Raw genomic sequence first — 27,136 nt, 5'->3', positions numbered from 1 at the left:
GTAGGACATTTTAAAATCTGCTGTAAAACTACAGTAATCAAACCCATGTGGGGGCGCCTGGGTGGCTCAGTGGGTTAAAGCCTCTGCCTTCAGCTCAGGTCATGATCTCAGAGTCCTGGGATCGAGCCCCACATCGGGCTCTCTGCTCAGCGGGGAGCCTGCTTCCTCCTCTCTCTCTCTGCCTGCCTCTCTGCCTACTTGTGATCTCTGTCTGTCAAATAAATAAATAAAATCTTTAAAAAAAAAAAAAAACCATGTGGTACTAGCATAAAGACAGACATATAGACTAGTTGGAGTGGAACAGAAAGCCCTGAAATAGGCCCTTGCATGCATATATATATATATATATATATATATATATATATATATATATTCATTCCCCCACCACCACCACCACCAAGTGATTTTGGACAAAAGTACCAAGACCACACAATGGGGAAGGGATAGTCTTTTTAACAGGTGGTTCTGAGAAAACTGGATATTCCCATGCAAAAAAATGAAGTTATTAGACTCTTACCTGACACCATATGCAAAAATTATCTCAAAAGAATCAAGAACCTAAATGTAAGACTTAAAACAATAAAACTCTTAGAAGACAGCACAGGACGAATCTTTATAACATTGGATTTGACAGTGATTTCTTAGATATGATGCCAAAGGCAGAGGTAACAAAAGAAATTGGATGTCATGAAAACTAAAAATTTTTGTACATCAAAGATACTGTCTACAGAGTAAGAAGTTAACCCATAGAATGGCTGAAAATATTTGCAAATCATAAATCTAATAAGATATTAATATTCAAAATATGTAAAGAACTCTTGCATGTCAACTACAAAACCAAAGAATTTGATTCAAAAATGGTCTTAGGACTTTAATAGACATTTCTCCCAAAAAGATAAATAAATGTCCAATAAGTACATAAAAGATACTCAACCTCACTAATCACTAAGGAAATGCATGTCAAAATGATAATGAGAAACCAACTCATATTTATTAGAATGCCTATAATCAAAAAACCAGAAAACAAGTGTTGAGAAGGATGTGGAGAAATTGGAAGCCTGTGCACTGTTTGTAGGAATGTAAAATGGTACAGTCACTATGAAAAACAGTGAGGAGTTTCCTCAAAAAATTAAAAATAAAATGACCATATGACCCAGATATTCCACTTGTGGTTATGTGCCTTAAAGAACTAAAAGCCTTCAAAGAAATTGTACCCATGTTCATAGCAGCATTATTCACAAAGCTAAAACATGGAAGTAACCCACGTGTCCACTGATAAATGAATGGGTAAGCAGCATCTGATATGTATATATAATAGAATATTATTCAGCCTTTAAAAGGAAAGAATTTCTGTAATAAACTACAACATGCATAAACCTTGAGGACATTACACTAAGTGAAGTAAGCCAATGACAAAAAGACAAACATTGTATGATCCCACTTATATGAGGTAATTAGAGTAGTTAAAATTACAGAAACAGAAAGTTAGGATGTGGTTGCCAGGGAGTAGAGGAGGAAAGAATGGGGAGTTATTGTTTAATATGCATAGACTTTCAGTTTTACAAGATGAAATGAGTTATGGGGATGGCTCGTGGTGTTGGCTGCACAACAATATGAATGTGTTTAATACCACCGGACTGCACACTTAAAAATTACTGTGATGGGGCGCCTGGGTGGCTCAGTGGGTTAAGCCACTGCCTTCAGCTTGGGTCGTGATCTCGGGATCCTGGGATTGAGTCCCTCGTTGGGCTCTCTGCTCAGCGGGGAGCCTGCTTCCTCCTCTCTCTCTCTCTGTCTGCCTCTCTGCCTACTTGTGATCTCTCTCTGTCAAATAAATAAATAAAATCTTTAAAAAAAAATTACTGTGATGGTCAGACCTGTATCTCTGGGGCAAATAATATATTATATGCTAATTTTAAAATTAATTTTAAAAGTTAATGTGATGGTAAATTTTATGTTATGTGTATTTTAACACAATAAAAAAAGAAAAGGAAATAGAACAGGAACCAAAGATTGTTAGCAAGACATCAGGCATTCTTCTTCAGTGAGAGCTTGTAGCAGTTCATAGAGTCATCTGTGCAACTGCTCAGGAACTACTCTTTGCCTCCATTTCCCCTAGGTGATTCTCAGGTATAAAGAAATGAGATCCACATTGGACATGTGTAGGAGTTGCCCTGACTTAATGGGCTTATGTCTCACAGGAGTCAATATCTCTTATAGCAATTATATAGGCATAGTATCCAGAGTCCCCAAAAGGGTCGTGCCAAGTTACATGAGTCATCAACACTCAGGGCAGCCTGAAGATTTGGCTTACAACTGGTATTTACACTTCTTCCCATTATTACCAGTCAGGTGTTATTTTTAACATAACACTGCTTAAGAATATAGTTGACAGGGATGCCTGGGTGGCTCAGTTGGTTAAGCAGCTGCCTTCGGTTTGGGTCATGATCCCGGCGTCCTGGGATCGAGTCCCACATCGGGCTCCTTGCTCGGCAGGGAGCCTGCTTCTCCCTCTGTCTCTGCCTGCCATTCTGTCTGCCTGTGCTTGCTCTCTCTCCCTCTCTCTCTGACAAATAAATAAATAAAATCTTAAAAAAAAAAAAAAAGAATATAGTTGACATTTTACCTTTATCAGGTTTTCAGGGAAACATAGTTAAAAATTTAATCAAAAAATAAAATTAAATTAAAAAAATAAAAATTTAATCAAAGGCCAAAGTCAAAGAAACAAAAACAAAAAAAACCACAAAAGGCCAGAGTCTCATGAAGAAAGGGAAAGAATTTTGTTAACCCTTTACCCACTCACACACATATTAAATTATTTATTCCTCACTGCAACAGAATGAGGTAGTTATTATTATCCCATTTTACAGATAAGGAAACTGAGGTACAGAGAAGTTATGTTACTTCTTCAGGGTCACACAACTATTAAATAAGATGGTAAATATGAATCCAAGCAGTGTGATACCAGCATGTGCACTCTAAATCACTATGTTAGCCAGAGATGTCCACATACTGATCCCTGGAACCTGTGACAAAGTTATGTTAACAGTGGCAAGGAGGAGGGATGCTTGGGTGGCTCATTCAATTAAGCATCTGCCTTCGGCTCAGGTCATGATTCCAGGGTTCTGGGATTGAGTGCCAACCAGTCTCCTAGCTCGTCATAGAGCCTTATTCTCTGTCTGCCTGCCGCTCCCCCACTGCTTGTGTGCACAAGTAAGTAAGTAAATAAGTAATAAATAAATAAATTCATCTTTAAAGGAAAAAAAAAAAACAATGGCAAGGAAGAATTAATGTAGCAGCGGGAATTTACTAATCAGCTGACCTTGACATAGCAAGATTATCCTGGATTATTCAGATGGTCCCAATGCAACTGCAAGGGTCTTTATAAGTGAAAGAGAGATAAATGAGTTTCAGTGTCAGATTGATACAGTGGAGATTTAGCCATTATTAGTGCTAAATGGGAAAGGGCCACAAGCCAAGGAATACAGGTGAGCACTTAAAGTTGGATAGGGGTGCCTGGGTGGCCTTGTTCGTTAAGTGTCTGCCTTTGGCTCAGGTCATGGTCTTAGGGTCCTGGGATCGAGCCCCGTGTCTAGCCCCTTGTTCGGCTCCCTGCTCAGTGGGGAATCTGCTTCTCTCTCCCCCTTTGCCCCTCCCCGCTGCTTGTGTTCTCTCTCTCTCTCTTGCGCTCTCTCTCAAATAAATAAATAAAATCTTTGGGAAAAAATATAATAACTGCTGAATAAAGCAAGGAAATGGATTGTCCCTTAGAACCTCTTGAAGGAGTGCAGACTTGCCAGCACTTTAATTTTAGCCCAAAGCCATTTTGGACTTCCAACTTTTGGAACTGTCATATAAATTCGTGTTGTTTTAAACCACCAAATTTGTAGTAATTTGTTACAGTAGCAATAGGAAACTAATACAATCACTATACTCTATTGCATGTCATATTGTACTACATGCTGCAAGGCCTTGCTTTTGCTTGTGACATTCTGCCTCCTTTCCCTACTTCTGGCTCCTTCTTCGGCTTAGATTGGTTGTTTCGCCTGTGTTTTCATCTTCCTGTATCGCACCTCTCATATTACATGTCTCATAATGTAGATTTTTTGTTCACCTCCTACTCACCTTTCAAAATTTAACTCAAATATCACTACTTGCCAGAAGTCTTTCCTGACCTGCAGACCCTCAGCCTGAACTAGGTGTTCTTGGCTCTGTCCTCCTATAATACCACTTGCTAATCTTTGTTATAACATTTATTTCCTCAACTATCAGTGTTTACTTATCTGTCTCTCCCAGTAGACACTGCTCCTTCTCCATTTAGTATCCTTGATATTTAGCTTAGTATCTAATACACAGTCAAGGCTTAAATTATGTATGATAAATGAATTAGTCAGTGATTCTATCACTTAGAATTGCGGTTGGGATATTATATTCATTCTGAAGTTGAAAATCACTTTTTGTTCTCCAGCACAGTACAAAAAATGAGAGAAAGGATTCACTGTGGCCACTATCAAAAATATGGTAACCCTGATAATCTGTGGTGTATCCATTTCAGCGTTCATTTTCTCAATTGATCATTAAATTTTAACACCATTTCCTTAGATAATAGCCTGATTATTGTTCTTTTTCCCTCTAATTTTGCATCAGAAAAAAAAATATTTTACCTGACATAATGTTTTGGTGCAGAGACTGGGATTCCACTGTGTGGTCCTAGATTTGTTTGTTTTTTAAGATTTTATTTATTTATTTGAGAGAGCGAGCACAAGCACAGGAGCAGCAGGCAGAGGGAGAGGGAAAAGTCGGCTCCCTGCTTAGACGACAGCCTGGTGTAGGGTTTGATTCTAGGACCCCGGGATCATGACCTGAGCCAAAGGCAGACGCTTAACTGACTGAGCCACCCAGGTGCCCCATGTCTTAGATCTTTGAGACAAAGAAAGCAACATCTTTGGCTCTCAACTATATGGACTTTGTAGATTTTTATCTTTAAGCAACCTCTCCAGTAAGAGTATTTCTGTTCCCCCTTCAGGACACTGCACTTTTTTACCTATAAAAACAGCCTTCTTCACCAGCATTCTTGATCTTGAGAATCCCTACATGACCACAGAAGAACTCCTCAATCTAGATCTGGATTATATGGGAGAAAGCGTCATAGCTGTTTTTTCCTACAGGCTACTCAAAAAGCAAGTTTGCTTTTTAGGACTGACAGAAGGAAGCTTGTCTTTGATATATATATATATATATATATATATCTTTTTTTTTTTTTTTCCCCTGAGTTCTAGTCTGCTGTAATTCTGAGACCAGGCCAGGATAAATCGAGCTTTGGTTCAGTTGATGACTATTTTTTTTTTAAATATTTTCTTTATTTATCAGAGAGAGAATGCACACACACACAAGCAGGCAGAGTGGCAGGCAGAAGTGGAGAAAGAAGCAGGCTCCCTGGTGAGCAAAGTGCCTGATGGGGGACTCGATCCCAGGACCCTGGGATCATGACCTGAGCTGAAGGCAGCAGCTTAACCGACTGAGCCACCCAAGCTTCCCATGACTTTTGTTTTATACACAAATTTTAAGTCAATTTAGAGAAGAGAAAAATAATTATATCACACAGCATGAGAACCTATAAATATATAATTCAGTTTAGATAATCTAAAGATTTTCAGGGAGTCTTTCTAAACAGGATGTATACAAGGTGAGAAATATTCTGTTTAGCATATTTATCTCCTGCCTTTGGGGTTAGAGGAGCAAAGAAGTTAAAAGCCATATAAGAACAGTGTGCACAAGGAGTTGCTGGCCAATTAATGGAATGGTACAGTAAGAATGTAATTTTGATTCAGAAGAGTTGCTGACCCTAGAAATTTTTCCTCTGAAGAACTACTCAGATCCAGGGGATGATGTGGATACATTTAGAACCCTGACTGAAGATATAATGAGAATGTCTTCTATTTTATTGGTGTTTGTATGGAATCAGGTTACTCTAGAATGTGGAAAAATGGTTTTGCTCCAGTTTCTAAACAAAATGAAAAGCATTGTCCTAATTGAATTTGTTTTGACATTCTTGCTGCCCCACACAGGTCAAGTTGCCAGACAGAACAAAAGAATAAAGCTAGAGGGTAATATGAGGCCTTGTCCAAAATGCTGTAAATGTTAGGAATGGCGTTCTTACTAGTGTATGAAACCTTTAAATAAAGAATATTATGTGGAATATGCATTTATCTCCATATTAAAAAGGCCATGTTGGAAATAAAATGTCATGGAGTTAAGAAAAGATGAGGATTAAGATTGCCTGAAAATGAGTCTTTTGATTGCTATAAGAATTTGATTACAGTTCATTTGATATTTATGCAGAAGCATAAATATAGCATTTTTCTTTAGCCCATTTGAGGTTAGACTTTGCTTTAAATGAGGGTTCTTTAGATATTGGAATGAGAGAGCTAGCCACAGCTGTAGTCAGAATCCTAATAACATGGTACACAGACACTAATATATATATTAACTCATTGAAGTATAATTTCAAATAGTCTGCTGACTCAAGTCAGTATACACAGTCTTGGAGAAGTAGCCAGGAAATCTTTTTCTTCTAGGAAAAAGGTTATCTGGGTAATATTTTAATGTTTTAAAATGAATGCTATTTTGAGGACTCTTAAAAATTAACATTGGATCACACAATACCATGGTTGATCAAAAATAGCTATGTGTGTCCTTTTCCTCTGAAAAACAGTTTATTATTTAGTTTTTATTTCCTCCCATTGATGTAGTCTACTAACTGGAATAGGGTATTTTCTGAAGTCATTTTACAATTACGTGGTTTTTTTTTTTAAGATTTTATTTATTTATTTGACACAGAGACAGTGAGAGAGGGAACACAAGCAGGGGGGAGTGAGAGAGGAAGAAGCAGACTCCCCATTGAGCAGGCAGCCTGGTGTGGGGCTCGATCCCAGGACCCTGGGATGCTGACCTGAGCCAAAGGCAGATGCTTAATGACAAGCCACCCAGGTGCCCCTGTTGTTAGGCTGTAACATCCATTTTGGCAACATGTGTACCTTGTATGTATGCACATTGTTTCTGCTGACTAGTGCTTAAGGAGTGTGGTATTTTTTTTCTCAGTCTGTGTTCAAATCTCTGAACTGAGGAGCAGGCATCAGATCTGTAGTTCTGTATAGATTGGTTATCCATCAATGTACAAGACAACTTGTGCTCTAAGTCTTAAACTCCAGAGAATGGTTCAGGGAGAAATGAAATTACTGTTTTTAAATTGATTATATTTTATGCATATTAGATTTTTAAGTGAATTTTCCAGAGAGATTCTTGCCATTTTATTTTTTCTACATAAATTTTTTCTAAAATAACAGAAGAAAAATAACTCAGTCATCTAAACTATATACCTAATCCCCTTATAAAGATCCAAGTAAAAGAGTACTGGAAAATAGGTAATAGAAGAGTTATATCTGTAAGTGAATGAATACTTGGGTTTGGGAAGCCTCATTGTTCTTTAACTTTGGTTGCTGGCACAGATGGAGAGCAGAGGCCATTGCCTGCTGAAGCTGGTGCTGAGAAGGCCTGTGGCTGCTCTTCAGAGGTTAATATAAGAAAAACCTCTTGATTTGCGGGAGGAGTCTGGGAGGGGAGCAGATGGCCACAAGAAGGGCCCCCCAGCTTACTCAGCTGCTCCAAGAAGCTTAGACTGACCTCTCTAATACAAACAAACCAAGTAGCTCTCAGAGTAACTGGGCGTCATCATTTGTATTCCTGAATAACAATACTGCTCCTCACTTTGCAGTCTCTCGCACCCTCACCCAGTGTGCAGGTGCCATCTGCTTCTTGTGAACTTATGTAGGCCCTGGTCCTGGCCAGTTGGGATTGCTATTGAATGATATCTCTGGGAAATGTGTTCTTTACAAGTTACTTTCACATGAGTCTGACAGGCATGTAAGTATTACTATGTCCATTTGCGTCATTAAGAAACTGAGGCAGAGGAATTGAATACTGGAATTAGAACTCAAGTACCCAGATTCCTGAGCTCCTTATATCCTAATATGTGTCCACAAAGCCATCCCAGTGCTCTTGGTTTGGCAGTAGTTATCCAGCTTTTGAATAAGACTTTCTGGAAAGGAAAGTAGTTATTTTGAGGATGTCACTTTCACTGTTTTAAGCCTTCTTGTGGCTACCGTTTTGTTAGATCACAGAAAGGAGAAAGAGTGGCTGCTGATACATTGTTATGGGCATCCAGGAGACAGGAATTAAGTGAGAAGGTCTAATTTACACTATACAGTTTCAACAAAACCACATTTATTCAAGAGGAAAGTATTGTCATTCAAAGGAGCTTCGTAGTTTATATATACATACTCAAAATGACTATAAGAAAATTTATTCTTTTTATAAACCACAGCTCTCCTTTTCTCTGCCATTGGCTGAAACTACATTCATTTTCATGCATTAGCACCTGCTCACGGATCTTGTGAATCAAAAGAGCAATGAGCAAAGTGGTTTTAATTGCCCAGGCTTTACTAGAGCCTTTCTTGCACTCAAAAACACAAAGACTTTGAGTGGTGTCAGAGGGCTGTACTGAGAAGTGTTTTCCTTTAGAACTCTCAGCAGATAATTCACTCACTGTGCAGAAACATTGTCTTGTATAGATGAGTTCACGAGTCCATCTTCATTCCAACTGTGAAAGCATTGCAGACCACTTGTCAGTTTTAGTTGCCTTGAACAATTGCCCAGGAAACAGGGAAACAGAGTTTACTGACTTATCATCAGTGTATCTTTGTAGAATTGTACTTGCTGATAACTTTTATAAAGTTTTGTATATATAATTTAAACTGCATAGTCATATTGATGTATGTAGTAGTTAAAAGCACATGTATTATAGTAGTTAAAAGCTTTAAAGCCAGACTACCTGTGTTCAAATCCCGACCCTACCTCTTAGAGGCTGTGTGATTTTAGACAAGTTTCCTTGTCTGAGCCTCAGTTTCTTCATCTGCAAAGAGGATAATAAATGAACCTATCTTTTAGGGTTGTTTTGAGGATTTAGTTAATACATGGAAAGTAACTAGAACACTGATACACAGTAAGTATTCATTTAGCTAATAAAACTGCTCATATTTTATATTTTGGGTTAAGAATTGGCAGAAGCATAAAAGCTATCCATTTGGACTATAAATATGAATTATGGAAAATAATATTGGAGCTTTACTATTTTTAGCATTATGTAAAAATTATTGTTACTATGCTCAGCATCCCAGTAAAATTGTTTAATTCTTCACTGATTTCACTTTAATCATAAAATCAGGAATTTTATCATTTTATAATTTATAATTTTATAAGCATGCTTTTTATGATTTTTATTAATTTTATAAATTTACAAATATAATTTTATAAATCATAATTATAATAAATTATATATTTTATATAAATATATTATATATTTATAAATTTATAAATGCAATTTTATAATAAATTATATATAATTTATAATTGTAATAAATTATAAAATTTATGAATTTATCAATATAATTTTATAAACATGCTTAATTCTCTATTAATCACGGATATGGATATGTAAATCAAAGATTCAATTTAGTGTTCATTTATTCATTCACATATCAACAAACACTTACTAAGCCTTAGTAGTATGCCGTGTGTGTGCCCTTAGTGGGCCTGAGATGAAAATATAAAGATGAAAAAGACATAACCCCTGCTTTCAAGGAGTTTACAATCTAAAAAGAAAAGACAAATATACAATCTGTTAATTACACTGATGTCAAGGGCTATAAGAGAGATAGCACTGATTTAAAAATGAGAGCTAATGAAAAAACACTTAATTCTCCAAAGAGATCAGGGATCAGCAAAGACTTCCTGAAATAGGTATCATTTGAGTGGAGAATTACGGATGAGAAAGTGAGAATGTGCTAGTCTTCTCTTCTGTTTTTTTAATATTCCATCTTCCTCTCATCCTTAGTACTACTAGCCTTAGCATAGCCTTTTTCTTCCTCCTGCCTCAGCACCTCTGTGTATATGCTTTTTTGCCATCTGGAGTACTCTTTACCACTATTCTTTCATCTAATTAATTCTTATTTATTCTATAAAACTTTGCTCAAATTCCATTTTCTATCAGTTTGATAATTATCATAGTAGCTGACTATATGTAAACAAAAGATGAAAATTGAATTAGGATGATTTTGCAGTGTCTTAGTTAAAAAAAAAAATTAAGAGGCAATACCAAACATTACTCTGATTTTCCTGAACTAGGAATATAAGGTTGATGTTTGGGCAACATTCTAAAATAAGTAAAATATAGTTCTTAGGAGCTTAGACTCAGAAGCCAGACTACCTAGGTTCAGTTCTTAACTCTGCCACTTACTGGTTCTGTAAACCTAGGCAAATGAACTACCCTAAGCCTCAGTTTTTTTGCCTACAAAAAATGGAGGTAATAATAGTGCTAAACACATAACATTGTGGTTAGAATTAAATGAAATAGTGCTTACAAGAGGTCTTAGTGTCTAGCATACGGTAAGTGCCAAAAAAATATAATTAAAATTATTTTCTTTTTTGATAAAAGAAGCAATTTGCCTGTATTTAGGAAGTATATTAACTTAAAGGAGACTTTTACCAATTTATTTTTTATAGTTTTTAAAGCCCAAGATGTTTCAGAATGTGAATTTATGGTCATTTTAAATTCTGTTTTCGTGACTGTAATCACTCAATGAATTAGGGTCAAATTGTGTAACTTTTCTGGCCCCGTTCTTCATCTGTGAAATGAGTCTCTCTTATTATCTAATTCTGGGTAAAATCTCTTCTCTTGTGAACAAGATTATAAGCTCCATAAGCATAAATGTTAAAGCATCTTCATTTAATATGACTGAATCAGGATAAGGGCAGCAGGTAGAATTTCATATGAAGGTGATATTTGAGCTAAGCCATGAAGAACATAGGATTTTCTTACTTGGGGAAGGAAAATTTTATTTATATTTCCCACAAGTGCAAAACTGATCTTTGGTACTTTCTGATTAGTCCAAGTTGGGGTCCAGCCCATGCCCTGAATTCTCCCACCTTGATTCTGGGCAAAGAAAATTACTAAGTAAACAATTTCAGACATTTCCATTTCCTCTGGGTCATTATTTAGTTTAGAAGGCAGGAGAATAAGAACTCTTAATCCATGAGCCATTCATGGGTTATTCCTGGCGAATCATGAGGTTCTTAGAGCTCTTGCTGCACATTTAAGCATGGCAGGCTCTAGCAAGGACCACGTGCAAATTATTTGGTTGTTAGGAGCCTATGAGGCCATTTCTGCACAGTGTTTGAGTCTTGCCCCATTCCTCAGTGGTAATTGGAGCATGTTGGAGGCAAGGAAAACATGGCATACTATTAGGATAACATGCTGGTAGGGGCTTACTTCATAGGAGGTGTTTATAGAAGGCCAGAGATTTTCCTGGAAACAGATGTCAGAGCCATTGTGATATGTAATGGAGAAGGGACTGTGATTCAATTTTATTGTTAAATTTCTAAACAATGTGAAGACTATGTGTGGAGGCTATCTCAGGCCTAGAACAGAAAGTTGAAATGAAGTCTCTCTTTTCTCAAGGCAAAGCTCACTTTATGATTTAGGGATGGGTCGAGGTGGGGATGTAATGTTTGCAAAACGAAACAGAACTCCTTAAAAGTATTTGGTACATTTTCAGGGCTTGCTTGTGTTAAAGCACTTGAGGTTTCTTTGTTTTTGTTTTTGTTTCTCCTGTATGAAGTGATAGGGCCATCAGGGGAACACCTGCCTGATGGACTCTTTCCTTCAAAAAGCTAGGTCTCCACCATACCCACTGTCCCTGACGGCTTTGCATCAAAAAGATATGCTGTATGAAGGAAGGAAGTACTGGGACTTGGATCATTATGGCCTGCTGGAGCCACTATTGAAGCAAACATACATTGATTGCTTTCCTGTGTGTCTGCCTATGCCTTTTCCCACCAGCCCATCCATTATCTTAATCATTTCAAGACCTATAATTGACAAAAGAGACTGTTTTTAAAAGCCAGTAGTTCTTGCACATTTGAATATTGATAAGCTGGATGGTTTCATAATATATGCATTTTCTTTTTGCATTTTAGGAAAATGTGATTGATGGATCATCACAAAGATGATGTTCTATAAAGTAGTTGTTTTTCCCATGAATTTTAAGCAGTTTTTGTGTTTGTCATTTCTGTCACTTTTTTTGTTAAAAGCCTACCGTGTTCTAAATGCTGAATTGGGCACTTTACACGATTCTTTCCTCATTTTACAAATGAGGGTGTTAGGAGCCAGAGAAGGTAAGAGAGTCAAAATTGAAATAAAAAAATAGAGCCATTCTAAATGAAATAATTGATTGAGGCAGTGATCATCAATGACTGTAAAACTATTTTAGGTAGAAAGTTTATAGGGAACTTAAAAATGAATGAATCAATTGTGAGTGCTGTGAAGTGTGTAAACCTGGAGATTCACAGACCTGTACCCCTGGGGATAAAAATACATTATATGTTTATAAAAAAATTAAAATGGACGAATCAGGCTCACAACACTTGAACACACTGACCAATCCTAAAAGCACAAAAAGAAAAACCATCAGGCATTATGTATCTCCTGATGTGATGTATTAGAAAATATGCAATACAGCCTGTGAAGTAATTTTACCAGAAAACCTGAATCTGATCAAGTGCATTTAGAGCTACCTTACTATTTTTCAGTAAATAATAGGGGGTGGAGGCAGGAGAGGAACTTAGAGCTTAAGAGACAAATCAACCAAATGTAATGGCTGGACTTTGTATCCTGATTTGAATAAACCTCCTGTTTTTGTTTGTTTGTTGTTTTGGGGGCTTTTTAAAATATTATTAATGGCAATCTGAACACTGGATTTTTGATTTTGAGGAATTATTATTAATTTTAAATTCTTATCTTTAGATAGGTATACAGAGGTATACAGCAATGAAATTTTATTTCTGGGATTTACTTCAAAATAATCTATTGGAGAGGCTAGAGAAGGAGTTGGGAAAGGGTGAAGATTAACCAGTGTATGTCTCTTGAAAATTATTGAAGCTGAGTGAAGGAAACATGGGGTCTCATTATACTAAGCTCTGTCTAATTATTTGTTTGAAAATGTCCGAATAAAAGAGTTAAAAAGTAAAAACTCAGCATACAGTGGCTATTCCATAAATACATGTTGGATTCAGTAGAGATTTTGAGGCTTCTACAAATCAATGGACATGTTTATGGCAGTTAGGTTTGCAAGGTGAAAGAAATTGATGGACATGTTTATGGCAGTTAGGTTTGCAAGGTGAAAGAAACACTATATTGAACCTATTCTACATAGTTTTATTCTCAGGAGTAATTAAACGTTGAAAAATGTTACTATATTACAATAAGGCAAGAGGAACAAACATGTGAAACTGGCTTTCAATTTACATTCTAAGATACATGAAAGGAAAAAGGAACTCACAGCAAGGAAACTTCCAGAGAGCCACGGACAGACTTCTGCCTTTCAGATGGGCCTAGGTCTGGAGCATGAACTATGCCAGTGGAGACAAAAGATTTACCAAGTTCAAATAAACATGTTCTCGAGAGCATCATGGGTCTTAGCTAAAGCCTCTAGAGAGTCATGCTTGACTAGCTTTAAAAAAATATTTTGTAGAAAGTTTCTCAGTTATTCAGCTTGACCTATTGTGGAATCTAAATTGATCGTCAACATTTGTCTCTAATTCCAGATTAACAAAGAGGGTTCAAACCATTACTAGTGCTATAAAAACTGAAATTTTAGAATTTTTTTTAAAGATTTTTATTTTTTTTTATTTTTTTTTTATTTGACAGAGATCAGAGGCAGGCAGAGAGAGAGGAGGAAGCAGGCTCCCCGTGGAGCTGAGAGCTGATGCAGGGCTCGATCCCAGGACCCCGGGATCATGACCTGAGCCAAAGGTAGAGGCTTTAATCCACTGAGCCACCCAGGCGCCCTGAAATTTTAGAATTTTGATAACCTGAGTAAGGGTTTTTGAGCCATACTGCCTGGGTGTAAATCTTGGCTTTGCCACTTACTAACAGAACGAACTTGAACAAGTTACTTAACCTTTCTGTGCTTCTTTCCTCATACATAAAATGGGGATAATAATAGTAATCAGGGTTTTCCAGAACAGAATCAGTAGGATATATGTATATACACACCCATAATGTTTATATGTATCTATGTGTATATATTATTTCTTTCAAGGTAAGGGTCTACGCAGTTATGGGAGCTGGCAAGTCTGAAATCTGTAGGGCAGGCCAGCAGGCTGGAAATTCTGGGGCAGAATCTGATTCTACAGTTCTGGGGCAGAATTTCTTCTTTCTAAGAGAAACCTTAGTTTTGCTCATAAGGCCTTTTAACTGATTGGATGAGATATACCCACATTATTGAGGATAATTCCCTTTAGTTAGAGCCAGATGACTCTATATGTTAACCACATATATAAACTACCTCTGCAGCAACATCTAGATTAGTGTTTGAATGATGGGGTTCTATAGCCTAATCAAATTGATACATAAAACTTAGATCACACCTATATCAGATTCATAAGAACTGTGAAAATGTAATGAGTTAATGGCATATAAAGCACTTAGAACAGAGCCCAACACATGGGAGGCACTCATAAAGGTTATCTATTACTACACATTCTTTAAATCCCAAAAGTAACCTGGTTTAAGAAAAAGAATAATAAATTCTGTGATAGTCACCATATAGTCAATTAATATTCTTGCTAGAATGAACTTTGGAGGTCTTTTAGACCAGCCTCTCATTTTAAAAACCTGGAAGCTGAGGTCCAATCTCTTATTCATATAGCCAGAGTGAGTATGGTTTTTATAGTGATAAACACACACAAATAAAGCACTGCCCTACTGGGGCTTACATCTTAATAAGATACCCATTGCTTCTGCCCCAAATCTCACCAATATTCTTACTCATTTTCATGCAGGAAAGGAATTAGAGATTTGGGTTCAGAGACTGTGCTGTAGGCCAGGTATCCCAAAGCATTCAACTGATGAAGTAAAAATGTTTATATTCAGCTTCCAGATTCAGAACCTAAGCTCTTCCTACATTGACATTACTATAATATTTGAAATTTTAAAGTTACCCTTCCATGGGGTCTCTTTTCATTAGGACTTAAGTCATTTGTCACGATTGTTCTAAATGCTTCTGAGTAGCCTAAGTGAAATTAAGAGTGTACTTTCTTAACACCTGTCTTTTAAATTTTTTTTCTTTTCTTTTCTTTTTTTTTTTTTTTTTTTTTTTGAAGATTTTTATTTATTTATTTGTCAGGAGAAAATATGCAGGAAATGATCCCAATCTTTTGATACCGGTTGAGTCCTGATTTAGGACCGAGGATGTGATCTATTCTGGAGAATGTTCCATGTGCTCTAGAGAAGAATGTGTATTCTGTTGCTTTGGGATGAAATGTTCTGAATATATCTGTGATGTCCATCTGGTCCAGTGTGTCCTTTAAGGCCTTTATTTCCCTACTGATCTTTTGCTTGGATGATCTGTCCATTTCAGTGAGGGGAGTGTTAAAGTCCCCTACTATTATTGTATTATTGTTGATGTGTTTCTTTGATTTTTGTTATTAATTGGTTTATATAGTTGGCTGCTCCCACATTGGGGGCATAGATATTTAAAATTGTTAAATCTTCTTGTTGGACAGACCCTTTGAGTATGATATAGTGTCCTTCCTCATCTCTTATTATAGTCTTTGGCTTAAAATCTAATTGATCTGATATAAGGATTGTCACTCCTGCTTTCTTCTGATGTCCATTAGCATGGTAAATACTTTTCCACCCCCTCACTTTAAATCTGGAGGTGTCTTCAGGCTTAAAATGAGTTTCTTGGAGGCAACATATAGATGGGTTTTGTTTTTTTATCCATTCTGATAGCCTGTGTCTTTTGATTGGGGCATTTAGCCCATTAACATTCAGGGTAACTATTGAGAGATAGGAATTTAGTGCCACTTTATTGCCTGTAAGGTGACTGTTACTGTATATTGTCTCTGCTCCTTACTGATCTACCACTTGTAGGCTCTCTCTTTGCTTAGAGGACCCCTTTCAATATTTCCTATAGAGCTGGTTTGGTGTTTGCAAATTCTTTCAGTTTTTGTTTGTCCTGGAAGCTTTTAATCTCTCCTTCTATTTTCAATGATAGCCTAGCTGAATATAGTATTCTTGGCTGCATGTTTTTCTTGTTTAGTGCTCTGAAAATATCATGCCAGCTCTTTCTGGCCTGCCAGGTCTCTGTGGATAAGTCAGCTGCCAATCTAATATTTTTACCATTGTATGTTACAGACTTCTTTTCCCGGGCTGCTTTCAGGATTTTCTCTTTGTCACTGAGACTTGTAAATTTTACTATTAGGTGATGGGGTGTGGGCCTATTCTTATTGATTTTGAGGGGCTTTCTCTGAACCTCATGAATTTTGATGTTTGTTCCTTTTGCCATATTGAGGAAATTTTTCCCAATAATTCTCTCCAGTATACCTTCTGCTCCCCTCTCTCTTTCTTCTTCTTCTGGAATCCCAATTATTCTAATATTGTTTCGTCTTATGGTGTCATTTATCTCTCGAATTCTCCCCTCGTGGTCCAGTAGCTGTTTGTCCCTCTTTTGCTCAGCTTCTTTATTCTCTGTCATACGGTCTTCTATATTGCTAATTCTTTCTTCTGCCTCATTTATCCAAGCAGTGAGGGCCTCCATTTTTTATTGCATCTCATTAATAGCTTTTTTTATTTCAACTTGGTTAGATTTTAGTTCTTTTATTTCTCCAGAAAGGGCTTTTATATCTCCTGAGAGGGTTTCTCTAATGTCTTCCATGCTAGAACCTTGAGAATTGTCATTCTGAACTCTATATATGACATATTACCAATGTCTGTATTGATTAGGTCCCTAGCCTTCAGTACTGCCTCTTGTTCTTTTTTTTGTGGTGAATTTTTCCACCTTGTCATTTTGTCCAGATAAGAGTATATGAAGGAGCAAGTAAAATACTAAAAGGGTGGCAATAACCCCAGGAAAATATGCTTTAACCAAATCAGAAGAGATCCCAAATCGTGAGGGGGGAGAAAGGGGGTAAAAAGAGGTTCAAAAAGAAAGAAAGAAAAAAAAAGAAAAGAAAAGAATTTAAAAAAAGAAAACGAATATAGAAAAATATAAAAAAGAAAATATATATATATTAGATAAACTAGTTAAAAAACGTTAAAAAAGAAAAGGGTAAAAGTTAAAAAATTTTAGCAGAAGAAGAGAAAAAAAATGAAAAAGAAAAAAATTATATTAACTGCAAGACTAAAAAAAATCACAGGGAGAAAGCCCTGAGTTCCGTACTTTGCTTTCTCCTTCTCTGGAATTCTGCTGCTCTCCTTGGTATTGAAACTGCACTCCTTGGTAGGTGAACTTGGTCTTGCCTGGATTTCTTGTTGATCTTCTGGGGGAGGGGCCTGGTGTAGTGATTCCCAAGTGTCTTTGCTCCAGGCGGAATTGCACCGCCCTTACCAGGGGCTGGGCTTAGTAATCCGCTCGGGTTTGCTTTCAGGGGCTTTTGTTCCCTGAGTGCTTTCCGGGTTTGCTTTCAGGGGCTTTTGTTCCCTGAGTGCTTTCCGTAGAGTTCCGGAGGACGGGAATACAAATGGCGGCCTCCTGGTCTCCGGCCTGGAAGAGCCGAGAGCCCGGGGCCCCACTCCTCAGTGCGCCCTCAGAGAACAGCGCCCAGTTACTCCCGTCTGCCTGACCTCCGGTCACGCTCTGAGCTCACCGAGCCTGAGACGGGTTCAAGGTAACACCGAGCTGTGATCTTACTGTCGGCTCTGTCTCTGTAGCCAGCTTTCCCGTTCCAATACCCTCAAGCTCTGCGACACTCAGACACCCCCGATCCTTCTGTGACCCTGCGGGACCTGAGGCCACGCTGACCCTGCGTGGGCTTCACTCCGGTTTAGCTTCTGGAGCTATGTCCCTCAGCGGAACAGACTTTTAAATGTCCTGATTTTGTGCTCCGTTGCTCTTCCGCTTGCCATGAGCCGGCCCCTCCCCCCGGGGTCTATCTTCCCGTTGCTTTGGATTCATGTCTCCGCCAGTCCTACCTTTCAGAAAGTGGTCGTTTTTCTGTTTCCAGAATTTGTTCTTCTTCTCTTCGATCTGCCGATGGATTTGCAGGTGTTTGCAATCTTTAGATAAGCTATCTAGCTGATCTCCTGCTAGCTGAAGTAGTCTCAGCCTGCTACTTCTCCGCCATCTTGACTCCTCCCCCCTATTTATTTGTCAGGAGAGCAAGAGAGTGAGCACAAGCAGAAAGAACAACAGACAGAGGAAGAAGCAGGCTCCCTACTGGGCAGGGAGCCCAATGTGGCACTTGATCCCAGGACCCTAATATCATGACCTGAGCAAAGGCAAACTCTTAATCAGCTGAGCCACCCAGGCATCCCATTAGCACCTGGTTTTCAACCACTCTTAAACTTGGCCATTGGAGAAGTTCTCTCTGATGCCCTTGACATGGAAACTCATTTGAAAAATAGCATAAAAGTATGACATTTTACAGTTTTATAAACCACTTTTGAGAGAAGGGCAAGTATTATTATCCCCACTTTACTGGGGAGGAACCTGAAGCTCAAAGTTCTAAAGTGAATCTCCCAAGACTACATAGTTAATAACAGATCCTCATTGCTTAATCCCAGTATAATATATGCTCTTCTGTATAACCCTGCTGTCTATATCCTATGGATGTAGATTGGAAAATAGCTGCTTTTCAACTCTGCAGTTCTTTTCCTTAGTTCTAAAGTGAAGGCTATCTTGGAGACACTCCCAGAAGAGTCAGGTCCTGGGAATAGGAGACACTAATTGGCAGGGCTCTACAAGGCCTCTTCTGTGTACAGCCATTACCTTCAAGAACAGGAGACCTAGCTGACTTTCCTAACACATAGAAACAGGCACAGAGACTAAGACAAAATGAAAAGACAGAGAAATTTATTCTAAGTGAAAGAACAAGACAAGGTCATGGACAGGGGTCTAAGGAAAAAAGATAAAAATAACATTCCTGATAGAGAATTTACAATAATGATCATAAAGATACTCATTAACCTTGAGAAAACAGTGGAAGACATCAGTGAAAACCTTAACACAGAGATAAGGAATAACATAGCAGAGAGAAACACACTTAATGGCATAAACAGGAGGCTGGAAGAAGCAGAGAAATAAATTAATGGTCTAGAAGGCAGAGTAAAGGAAAATAATCAAGCTGAATGAAGAAGAGAAAAAAGAATTATGCAAAACAAGAATACGCCTCGGGAACTTGGTTACTCCTTCAAACATAAACACATTCCTATTATAAGAGTCCTAGAAGAAGAAGAGAGATGAAAGGTGGCAGAAAATTTACTTGAAGAAATAAGAGGTGAACTTTCCTAACATGGGGAAGGAAACAGATATTCAGATGCAGGAATAACAGAACTCTCATCAAAATCAATAAAAGTAGATCTACACCAAGACATATTACAATTAAATTGGCAAAATATAATGATAAAACAATATTAAAAAATAGCAAGATAGGGGCACCTGGGTAGCTCAGTCAGTTAAACATCTTACTCTTGATTTCATCTAAGTCATGATCTCAGGGTCATGGGATCAAGCCCCATGTCAGACTCCATGCTCAGGATGCAGTGTGTTTATCCGTCTCCCTCTGCTCCTCCTTGCTCCCTACCATGTTCCCTTGTTCTCACTCTCTCTCTAAAATAAGTAAAATATTTAAAAACAATAAGTAAATAAATAGCAAGATAAAAGAAGACTGTTACATACAAAGAAACCCCAGAAAGCTAGCAGTAGATTTTTTAGCAAAAAAACTTTCCAAACCAGAAAGGAGTGGCATAATGTATTCAAAGTGCTGAATGGGAAGAACTTGAAGCCAAGAATACCCTATCCAGAAAGGCTGTCATTCAGAATGCAAGGAGACATAAAGAGTTTCTCAGACAAAAACTAAAGGAGTTCATGACCTCTAAACCACCCCTGCAAGAAATACTAAAGGGAACTCTTTGAGTGGAAAGGAAAGACCACAAACAACAGTATTAAAGTAAGAAACACAAAAGAAGTAAAAAGTGAATATTTCTGTAAAAAGAATCAGTCAAAGAATTCACAAAAGAAAAGGAAGTATATACGTAAAACATAGGGAGGAGAGGAGTAAAGAATGGGTTCAAACTTAAATGACCATCAATTTAGCATAGACTGCTGTATGCAAAAGAGGTTATACACAAACATTATGGTAACCATTTATCAAAAACCACTAAGAAATATGGAAAGAATAAAGAGAAAGAAATTGAAATATGTCACTGAAGAAACCAAACCATGAAAGAGAGAAAGACAAGAAAGGATTAGAGAAAATCTTCAGAACAAAAAAACAAATAACAAAATGGGATGGAGCCTAATGGAGGACCTGAACTCATACCCCAAGATCAAGATCTGAGCTGAGATTAAGAGTCAGATGCTTAACCTACTGAGCCACCCAGGCACCCCAGTCTGTAATTACTCTGAATGTAAATGAACTAAACGCTCCAATCAAAAGATATAAGGTGACAGAATGAATGAAAATAACAACAACAAAAAAAAACAAGACCCATCTATACACTGGCTACAGGAGGCTCATTTTAGACCTAAAAACAGCTGCAGATTGAGAGTGAGGAGTGGAGAAACATCTGTCATGCAAATGGATGTCAAAAGAAAGCCAGAGTAGCAATACTTCTATCAGACAAAATAGACTTTAAAGCAGAGACTGTAACAAGAGTCAAGAAGGACACTATCATAATAAAGGGGACAATCCAACAAGAATATATATATATAACAGTTGTAAATAGTTATGGGCCCCACATGGGAGCACCCAAATACCCAAAACAGTTAAGAACAAACATGAAGGAACTAATCGATAATAATACCATACCAGTGGCGACTTTAACATCCTACTTACACCAATGGACAGATCATTTAAACAGAAAATCAACATGGAAACAATGACTTTGAATGACACCATGAACCAGATGGATTTAACAGAATACTCAGAACATTCCAGCCCCAAACAGCAGAATACACATTCTTTTCAAGTACACCTGGAACTTCCTCCACAATAGATCACCTATTAGGCCACAAAACTAGCTTCAGCAAATTCAAAAAGATAGAAGTCATACCATGCATCTTTTCTCACCACAGGGTTATGAAATTTGGAAAGACCATAAGTAACATGCTGCTGAACGATGAATAGGTCAACCAGGAAGTAAAAGAAGAAATTAAAAAGTACACGGAAACAAATGAAAATGAAAACCTTTGGGATGCAGCAAAAGCGGTTCTCAGAGGGAAGTTAATAACAATACAGGCCTGCCTCAAGAAGCAAGAAAAAACTCAAATAAAGAACCTAGCCTTGCATCAAAAGGAGCTAAAAAGAGAGTAACAAATGAAACTTAAAAGGTTTCATTTGAAGGGACGCCTGGGTGACTCAGTTGGTTAAGCAGCTGCCTGGTGAGCAAGGAGCCCTTTGGGAAGCTAATAAGCTTAAAAATGCTTCCCATTGGGATGCCTGGGTGGCTCAGTTGGTTAAGCAGCTGCCTTCGGCTTAGGTCATGATCCCAGCGTCCTGGGATCAAGTCCCACATCGGGCTCCTTGCTCAGCAGGGAGCCTGCTTCTCCCTCCAGAAACTTCCAAAAAACCAAAGTCCAGGACCAGATGGTTCCACGGGCAAATCCTATCAAATATTTAAGGAGCACCTGGGTGGCTCAGTTGGTTAAGCCTCTGCCTTCATTCAGCTCAGTTCATGATCCCAAGGTCCTAGGATCAAGCCCCACATTGGGCTTCCTACTCAGTGGGAAGTCTGCTTCTCCCTCTGCCCCTCCCCCTCATTCATGAGCGCACTCTCTTTTTCTCTCTCTTTCTCAAAATAAACAAAATCTTTTTAAAGAACAACAAAAAAATATTTAAAGAAGAGCTAATGTCTTTTCTTCTCAAACTATTCCAAAAAATAGAAAAGGAAGGAAAACTTCCAAGTTTATTCTGTGAAGCCAGCATTATCCTGGTATCAAAGCCTGTTAAAGACACCTTGAGATGGCGGGATGCCTAGATTGGGCTCAGTGGGTTAAGTCTCTGCCTTTAGCTCAGGTCCTGGAATTGAGCCCCACATTGGGCTCTCTGCTCAACAGGGAGCCTGCTTCCCCCCCACCCCCCCGCCTGCTTCTCTGCCTACTTGTGATATCTCTCTCTCTCGCTCTCTCTCTCTCTCTGTGTGTGTCAAATAAATAAATAAATAAAATCTTTAAAAAAAAAAAAAACTACAGGAAAAGAACTACAGGGCAATATCCTTGATGAACATAGATGCAAAAATCCTCAACAAAATACTAGCAGACAAAATCCAACGATGCGTTAAAAACCTCATTCCCCACAATCCAGTGGGATTTCCTTCAGGGTTGCAAAGGTGGTTCAGTATTCACAAATCAATCAACGTGATACATCACATCAACAAGAGAAAGGATAGAAACCATGTGATCCTTTCAGTAGATGCAGAAAAAGCATATGACAGAGTATAACATCCATTCATGATGATGCTCTCAACAGAGTAAGTTTAGAGGGAACATACCTCAACATAATAAATAGCCCACTATATGGAAAACCCATAGCTAATGTCACCCTCAGTGGGGAAAACTGAGAGCCTTTCCTCTAGGGTCAGGAACAAGACAGGGATGTTCACTCTCACCATTTCTATTCAACATCATACTGGAAGTCCTAGCCATAATGATCAGACAATAAAAAGAAATAAGAGGCTTCCAAATCAGTAAGGGGGAGGTGAAATATTTGCAGATGACATGATACTCTTCTACACAGGAAATCTGGAAGAATCGCACCCCCACCACAGCCCAAACTTCTGGAACTGATAAACAGATTCAGTAGAGTTGCAGGATACCAAATCAGTGTACAGAAATCTGTTGCATTTGTGTATGCCAATAAGGAAGCAGCAGAAAGAGAAACTAAAAACACAATCCCATTTACAATTGCACCAAAAATAATAAGATACCAAGGAACAAACCTAACCAAAGAGGTGAAAGACCTGTACTCTGAAAACTGTAGAGCACTTATGAAAGAAACTAAAGATGACACAAAGAAATGGAAGGACATTCCATGCTCATGGATTAGAACAAATGTTGTTAAAATGTCTATACCGCCCAAAGCAATCACACATTTAATGCAATTCCTATCAAAATACCACCAGCATTTTACACAGGACTGGAACAAATAGTCCTAAAACTTGTATAGAACCACAAAAGACCCTGAATAGCTAAACAGTCCTGAAAAAGAAAAGGAAATCTGGAAGCATGATTTAAGACTTCAAGTGATATTACAAAGCTGTAGTCATCAACACAGTGTGGTGCTCACACAAAAACAGACAGATAAATGGAACAAAAAAGAAATCCAGAAATGGGCCCACAACTATATGGTAACTAATCTTCAACATATTAGGAAAGAATATTCAATGGAAAAAAAAAAAAAACAGTTTCTTCAAATTGTGTTGGGAAAACAGGACAGCAATATGTAGAATGAAACTGGACTACTTTCCTACACCATACACAAAAATAAATTCAAAATTGATGAAAGACCCAAATGGGAGACAGGAAATCATCATAATCCTAGAGGAGAACATAGGCAGCAACCTCTTCTACCATGGCCATACCAATTTCTTACTTCACACATCTTTAGAGGCAAGGGGAACTAAAGCAAATACAAACTGTTGGTATTTCATCAAGATTGAAAGCTTCTGCACAGCAAAGAAAGCAATCAACAAAAACTTAAAGGCAGCCTACAGAATGGGAGAAGATATTTGCAAATGATGTATACGATAAAGGATTAGTATCCAAAATCAATAAAGAACTTATCAAACTCAACACCCAAAGAACAAATCATCTAATCAAGAAATGGGCAAAAGATATGAATAGACATTTTCCCAAAGATGACGAACAGATGGCTAACAGACACATGAAAAAACGTCCAACACCACTCATTATCAGGGAGATACAAATGAAAACCATGATAAGACACCACCTCACACCAGTCAGAATGGTTCAAATTAATGCCAGAAATAACAGGTGTTGGTGAAGTTGGGGAGAAAGGGGAACCCTCTTGCACTGTTGGTAGAAATGCAAACTGGTGCAGCCACTCTGGAAAACAGTATAGAGTTAAAAGGAAAACTACCCTATAGCTCAGCTATTGTGCACTACTAGGTATTTATCCAAAGGGTACAAAAATACAGATTCAGAGTGGTACATGAACCCCAGTGTTTATTGCAGCATTATCAACAATAGCCAAAAAAAAAAAAAAAAAAAAATATATATATATATATATATATATATATATATATATATATATATACACACACACAAAACATATGATGGGATATTAGCTATCAGAAAGAATGAAATCTTCTCATTTGTAGCTGCATGGATGGAGCCAGAATGTATAATGCTAAGCAAAATAAGTCAGCCAGAGAAAGACAAATACCATATGATGTCATTCATATGTGGAATTTAAGAAACACAACAGATGAGCATATGGGAAGGGGAGGGAAAAAAAGATAGAGAGAGAAGGAAACAAACCATAAGAGACTTTTAATGATAGAGAACAAAGCGAGGGTTGATGGGGGGAGGTGGGTGGGCAATGGGCTAGATAGATGATGGGTATTAAGGAGGGCACTTGTTGTGATGAGCACTGGGCGTTGTTTATAAATTCTACGCCTGAAACCTGTATTGTACAGTATGTTAACGAAATAGAATTTAAATAAAAACTTGAAAAGTCAGTCAGAGAAAGATAATTATCATATAATCTCACTGATATGAGGAATTTAGAAACAAGACAGAGGATCATAGGGGACGAGACTGAAAAATGAAACAAGATGAAACCAGAGAGGGAGACAAACCATAAGAGACTCTTAATCTCAGGAAACAAACGGAGGGTTGCTGGAGGGGAGGGGCTTGCGAGGGAAGGGGTGACTGGGTGATGGACATTGGGGAGGGTATGTGCTATGGTGAGTGTTGTGAATTGTGTAAGACTGATGAATCACAGACATGTACCCCTGGAACAAATTATACATTGTATGTTAATTAAAAAAAAAAGAAAACAAGGAAAATAATACCAACTTCATCATGTTGTGATAAATTATTAAAAGCACCAATTCCAATCCTGCTACATGATAGATGCCTTACAGATATTTGATATTCTTCTCCTGTTTCTTTTAATAATATTCCTAGGCCTAGCAGAGTGATATTTAAGGTCTCATTAAACTTTGGTTTGAATGACTGAATTATTCTCCTTACATTTCAAAATTATCAGTGCTATGTGCTAGTAAATAGATGCGTAACACTGCTAATCTCACTACAGCAAGCTGTGCTTTCCATATTTTATGAAGTTTCTTGCCTTTTATGTGTTCCACATGGCCACCATTTTGGAATTGTATGCTTTGAGGAATAAATGTTGTCATAGTCTCCTTGTTCTTACTCCTGTCCTTTTTCATGGCATTCTTTTGGTTTCTCTTGCATTTATAGCACTCACCTTAATCTAGATTGTACTGATGTTATTTGTAGACTTGTCTTTGCCCCCAAAGAGCTTAAAATCTACCTGAGTTTCTTAACTTATTTGGGATTCTTTGATAACCTTTTGAGACTATAATGAAAGCTTTGAACCATCTCCATCCTCAGCAAAAGTACACATATAGAAACAAAAGTTTTCAGAATTAGTTCAGGTTTGTGGACTCCAGAGTAAGGACTTTTTTTCTAGATATTGTGTTCCTTATGAGCTATATCTGAGTTTCATTGACCTGTGTATTATGGCAGAGCCTACTACAAAGATAGAGATACTCAGCAAAAATTTCTGAATTGATTAATTGAAATGCAAAATGAAAATATTCAAGATTCTTACTACAGAATCTCTAAACACACTTTCTTTGTTTCCTTAGGCTTCCATCTCAGTGGCACAGTAACTGAGGCAGCTACTCCTTCTGAACCAGCAGTGACTTACAAAGTTGCAATCAGTTTTGATCGATGTAAAATCACTTCAGTGACATGTGGCTGTGGGAACAAAGACATATTCTACTGTGCTCATGTGGTAGCGCTCTCACTCTACAGGATCCGTAAACCAGACCAAGTCAAATTGCGTCTTCCTATCTCAGAAACCCTTTTCCAGATGAATAGGGACCAGCTACAAAAGTTTATTCAATATTTAATCACGGCCCACCACACTGAAGTTCTTCCTACTGCACAGAAACTGGCAGATGAGATTCTATCCTCCAACTCCGAAATCAACCAAGTGCATGGTAATTATACAGATTTTTACAAAAGCCTACTTTGTTGCTTCGTTGCATATTTGGAGGTTCAAATTTGGGGGGGGATATTTTTGCAGTTGTAATCACTTATACCTTAATGAGTTCATTCTATCTAAACAACTATTTAACTCTTAGTTTCTTAAAGCAGTCCAATTGTCTACCTTATAAAGGTTTTGGCAAAAAGGACAGAGAATGTTAGTTATATATTGATCTAGTTTATGGACTTTATTTGTCTATATAATCCCTGTGCCCAGGAGCCTGGAATATTCAGGAGTGTGTGAATGCCTGAAATAGTTTGTGTCATTCAGTGAAATTAGATGGATATGAGAATTTTCTTAATATTTTAGGATCCCACGTAACATCAGGGTTATTCTAAAGAGCATCTATTAGCCTTGTGCTTAATGGGAGGGTGCATGGATGAAGAAAGATACAATGTTCACTTTTTCTTTGGTTATATATTGAATACCTGCTGTGTGCAAGAAATAGTGCTGATTATTGAAGGCATAAAACAGACATGGTTCCTGCCTTCAAGTAGCTTAAAATCTAGTAGAAAAGATAGCTAAGTTGAAACAGATGCTAACGAAGCCAGATTGTAAGGACTTTATCATAGGAAAGAATTTTGAGAAGGCATTTTGTTTGTTAGATTCTACTATGTTCCAGGCACTACCCAAGGGACTCTATATATGTCAATTCATTTAGCTTTCAAAACTAGTCTGTGAAATAGGTGTTTTAACCACTTCCATTTCATAAAATAGGAAATTATTTATAACCCAGGCTCACCTGACTTCAGAACTCAAG

At 37.6% G+C, this 27,136-nt stretch overlaps 1 protein-coding gene across 1 annotated transcript in view; it reads left to right on the top strand.

Annotated features, from left to right (window-relative positions):
- Window positions 1-27,136, top strand: part of ZSWIM5 (zinc finger SWIM-type containing 5) — a 221,294-nt gene that overhangs the window by 122,097 nt on the left and 72,061 nt on the right. Inside the window, exon 2 of the mRNA XM_059135338.1 lies at window positions 25,973-26,329. Within this exon, the coding sequence (XP_058991321.1) occupies window positions 25,973-26,329 (357 nt within the window). The remainder of the gene's footprint in view (window positions 1-25,972; window positions 26,330-27,136) is intronic.

Source organism: Mustela lutreola, chromosome 10, assembly GCF_030435805.1.
Source record: "Mustela lutreola isolate mMusLut2 chromosome 10, mMusLut2.pri, whole genome shotgun sequence".
NCBI lineage: Eukaryota > Metazoa > Chordata > Mammalia > Carnivora > Mustelidae > Mustela > Mustela lutreola.
Note: the sequence above shows the minus strand (reverse complement) of the source record. Positions and strands in the feature narration are given on the sequence as shown.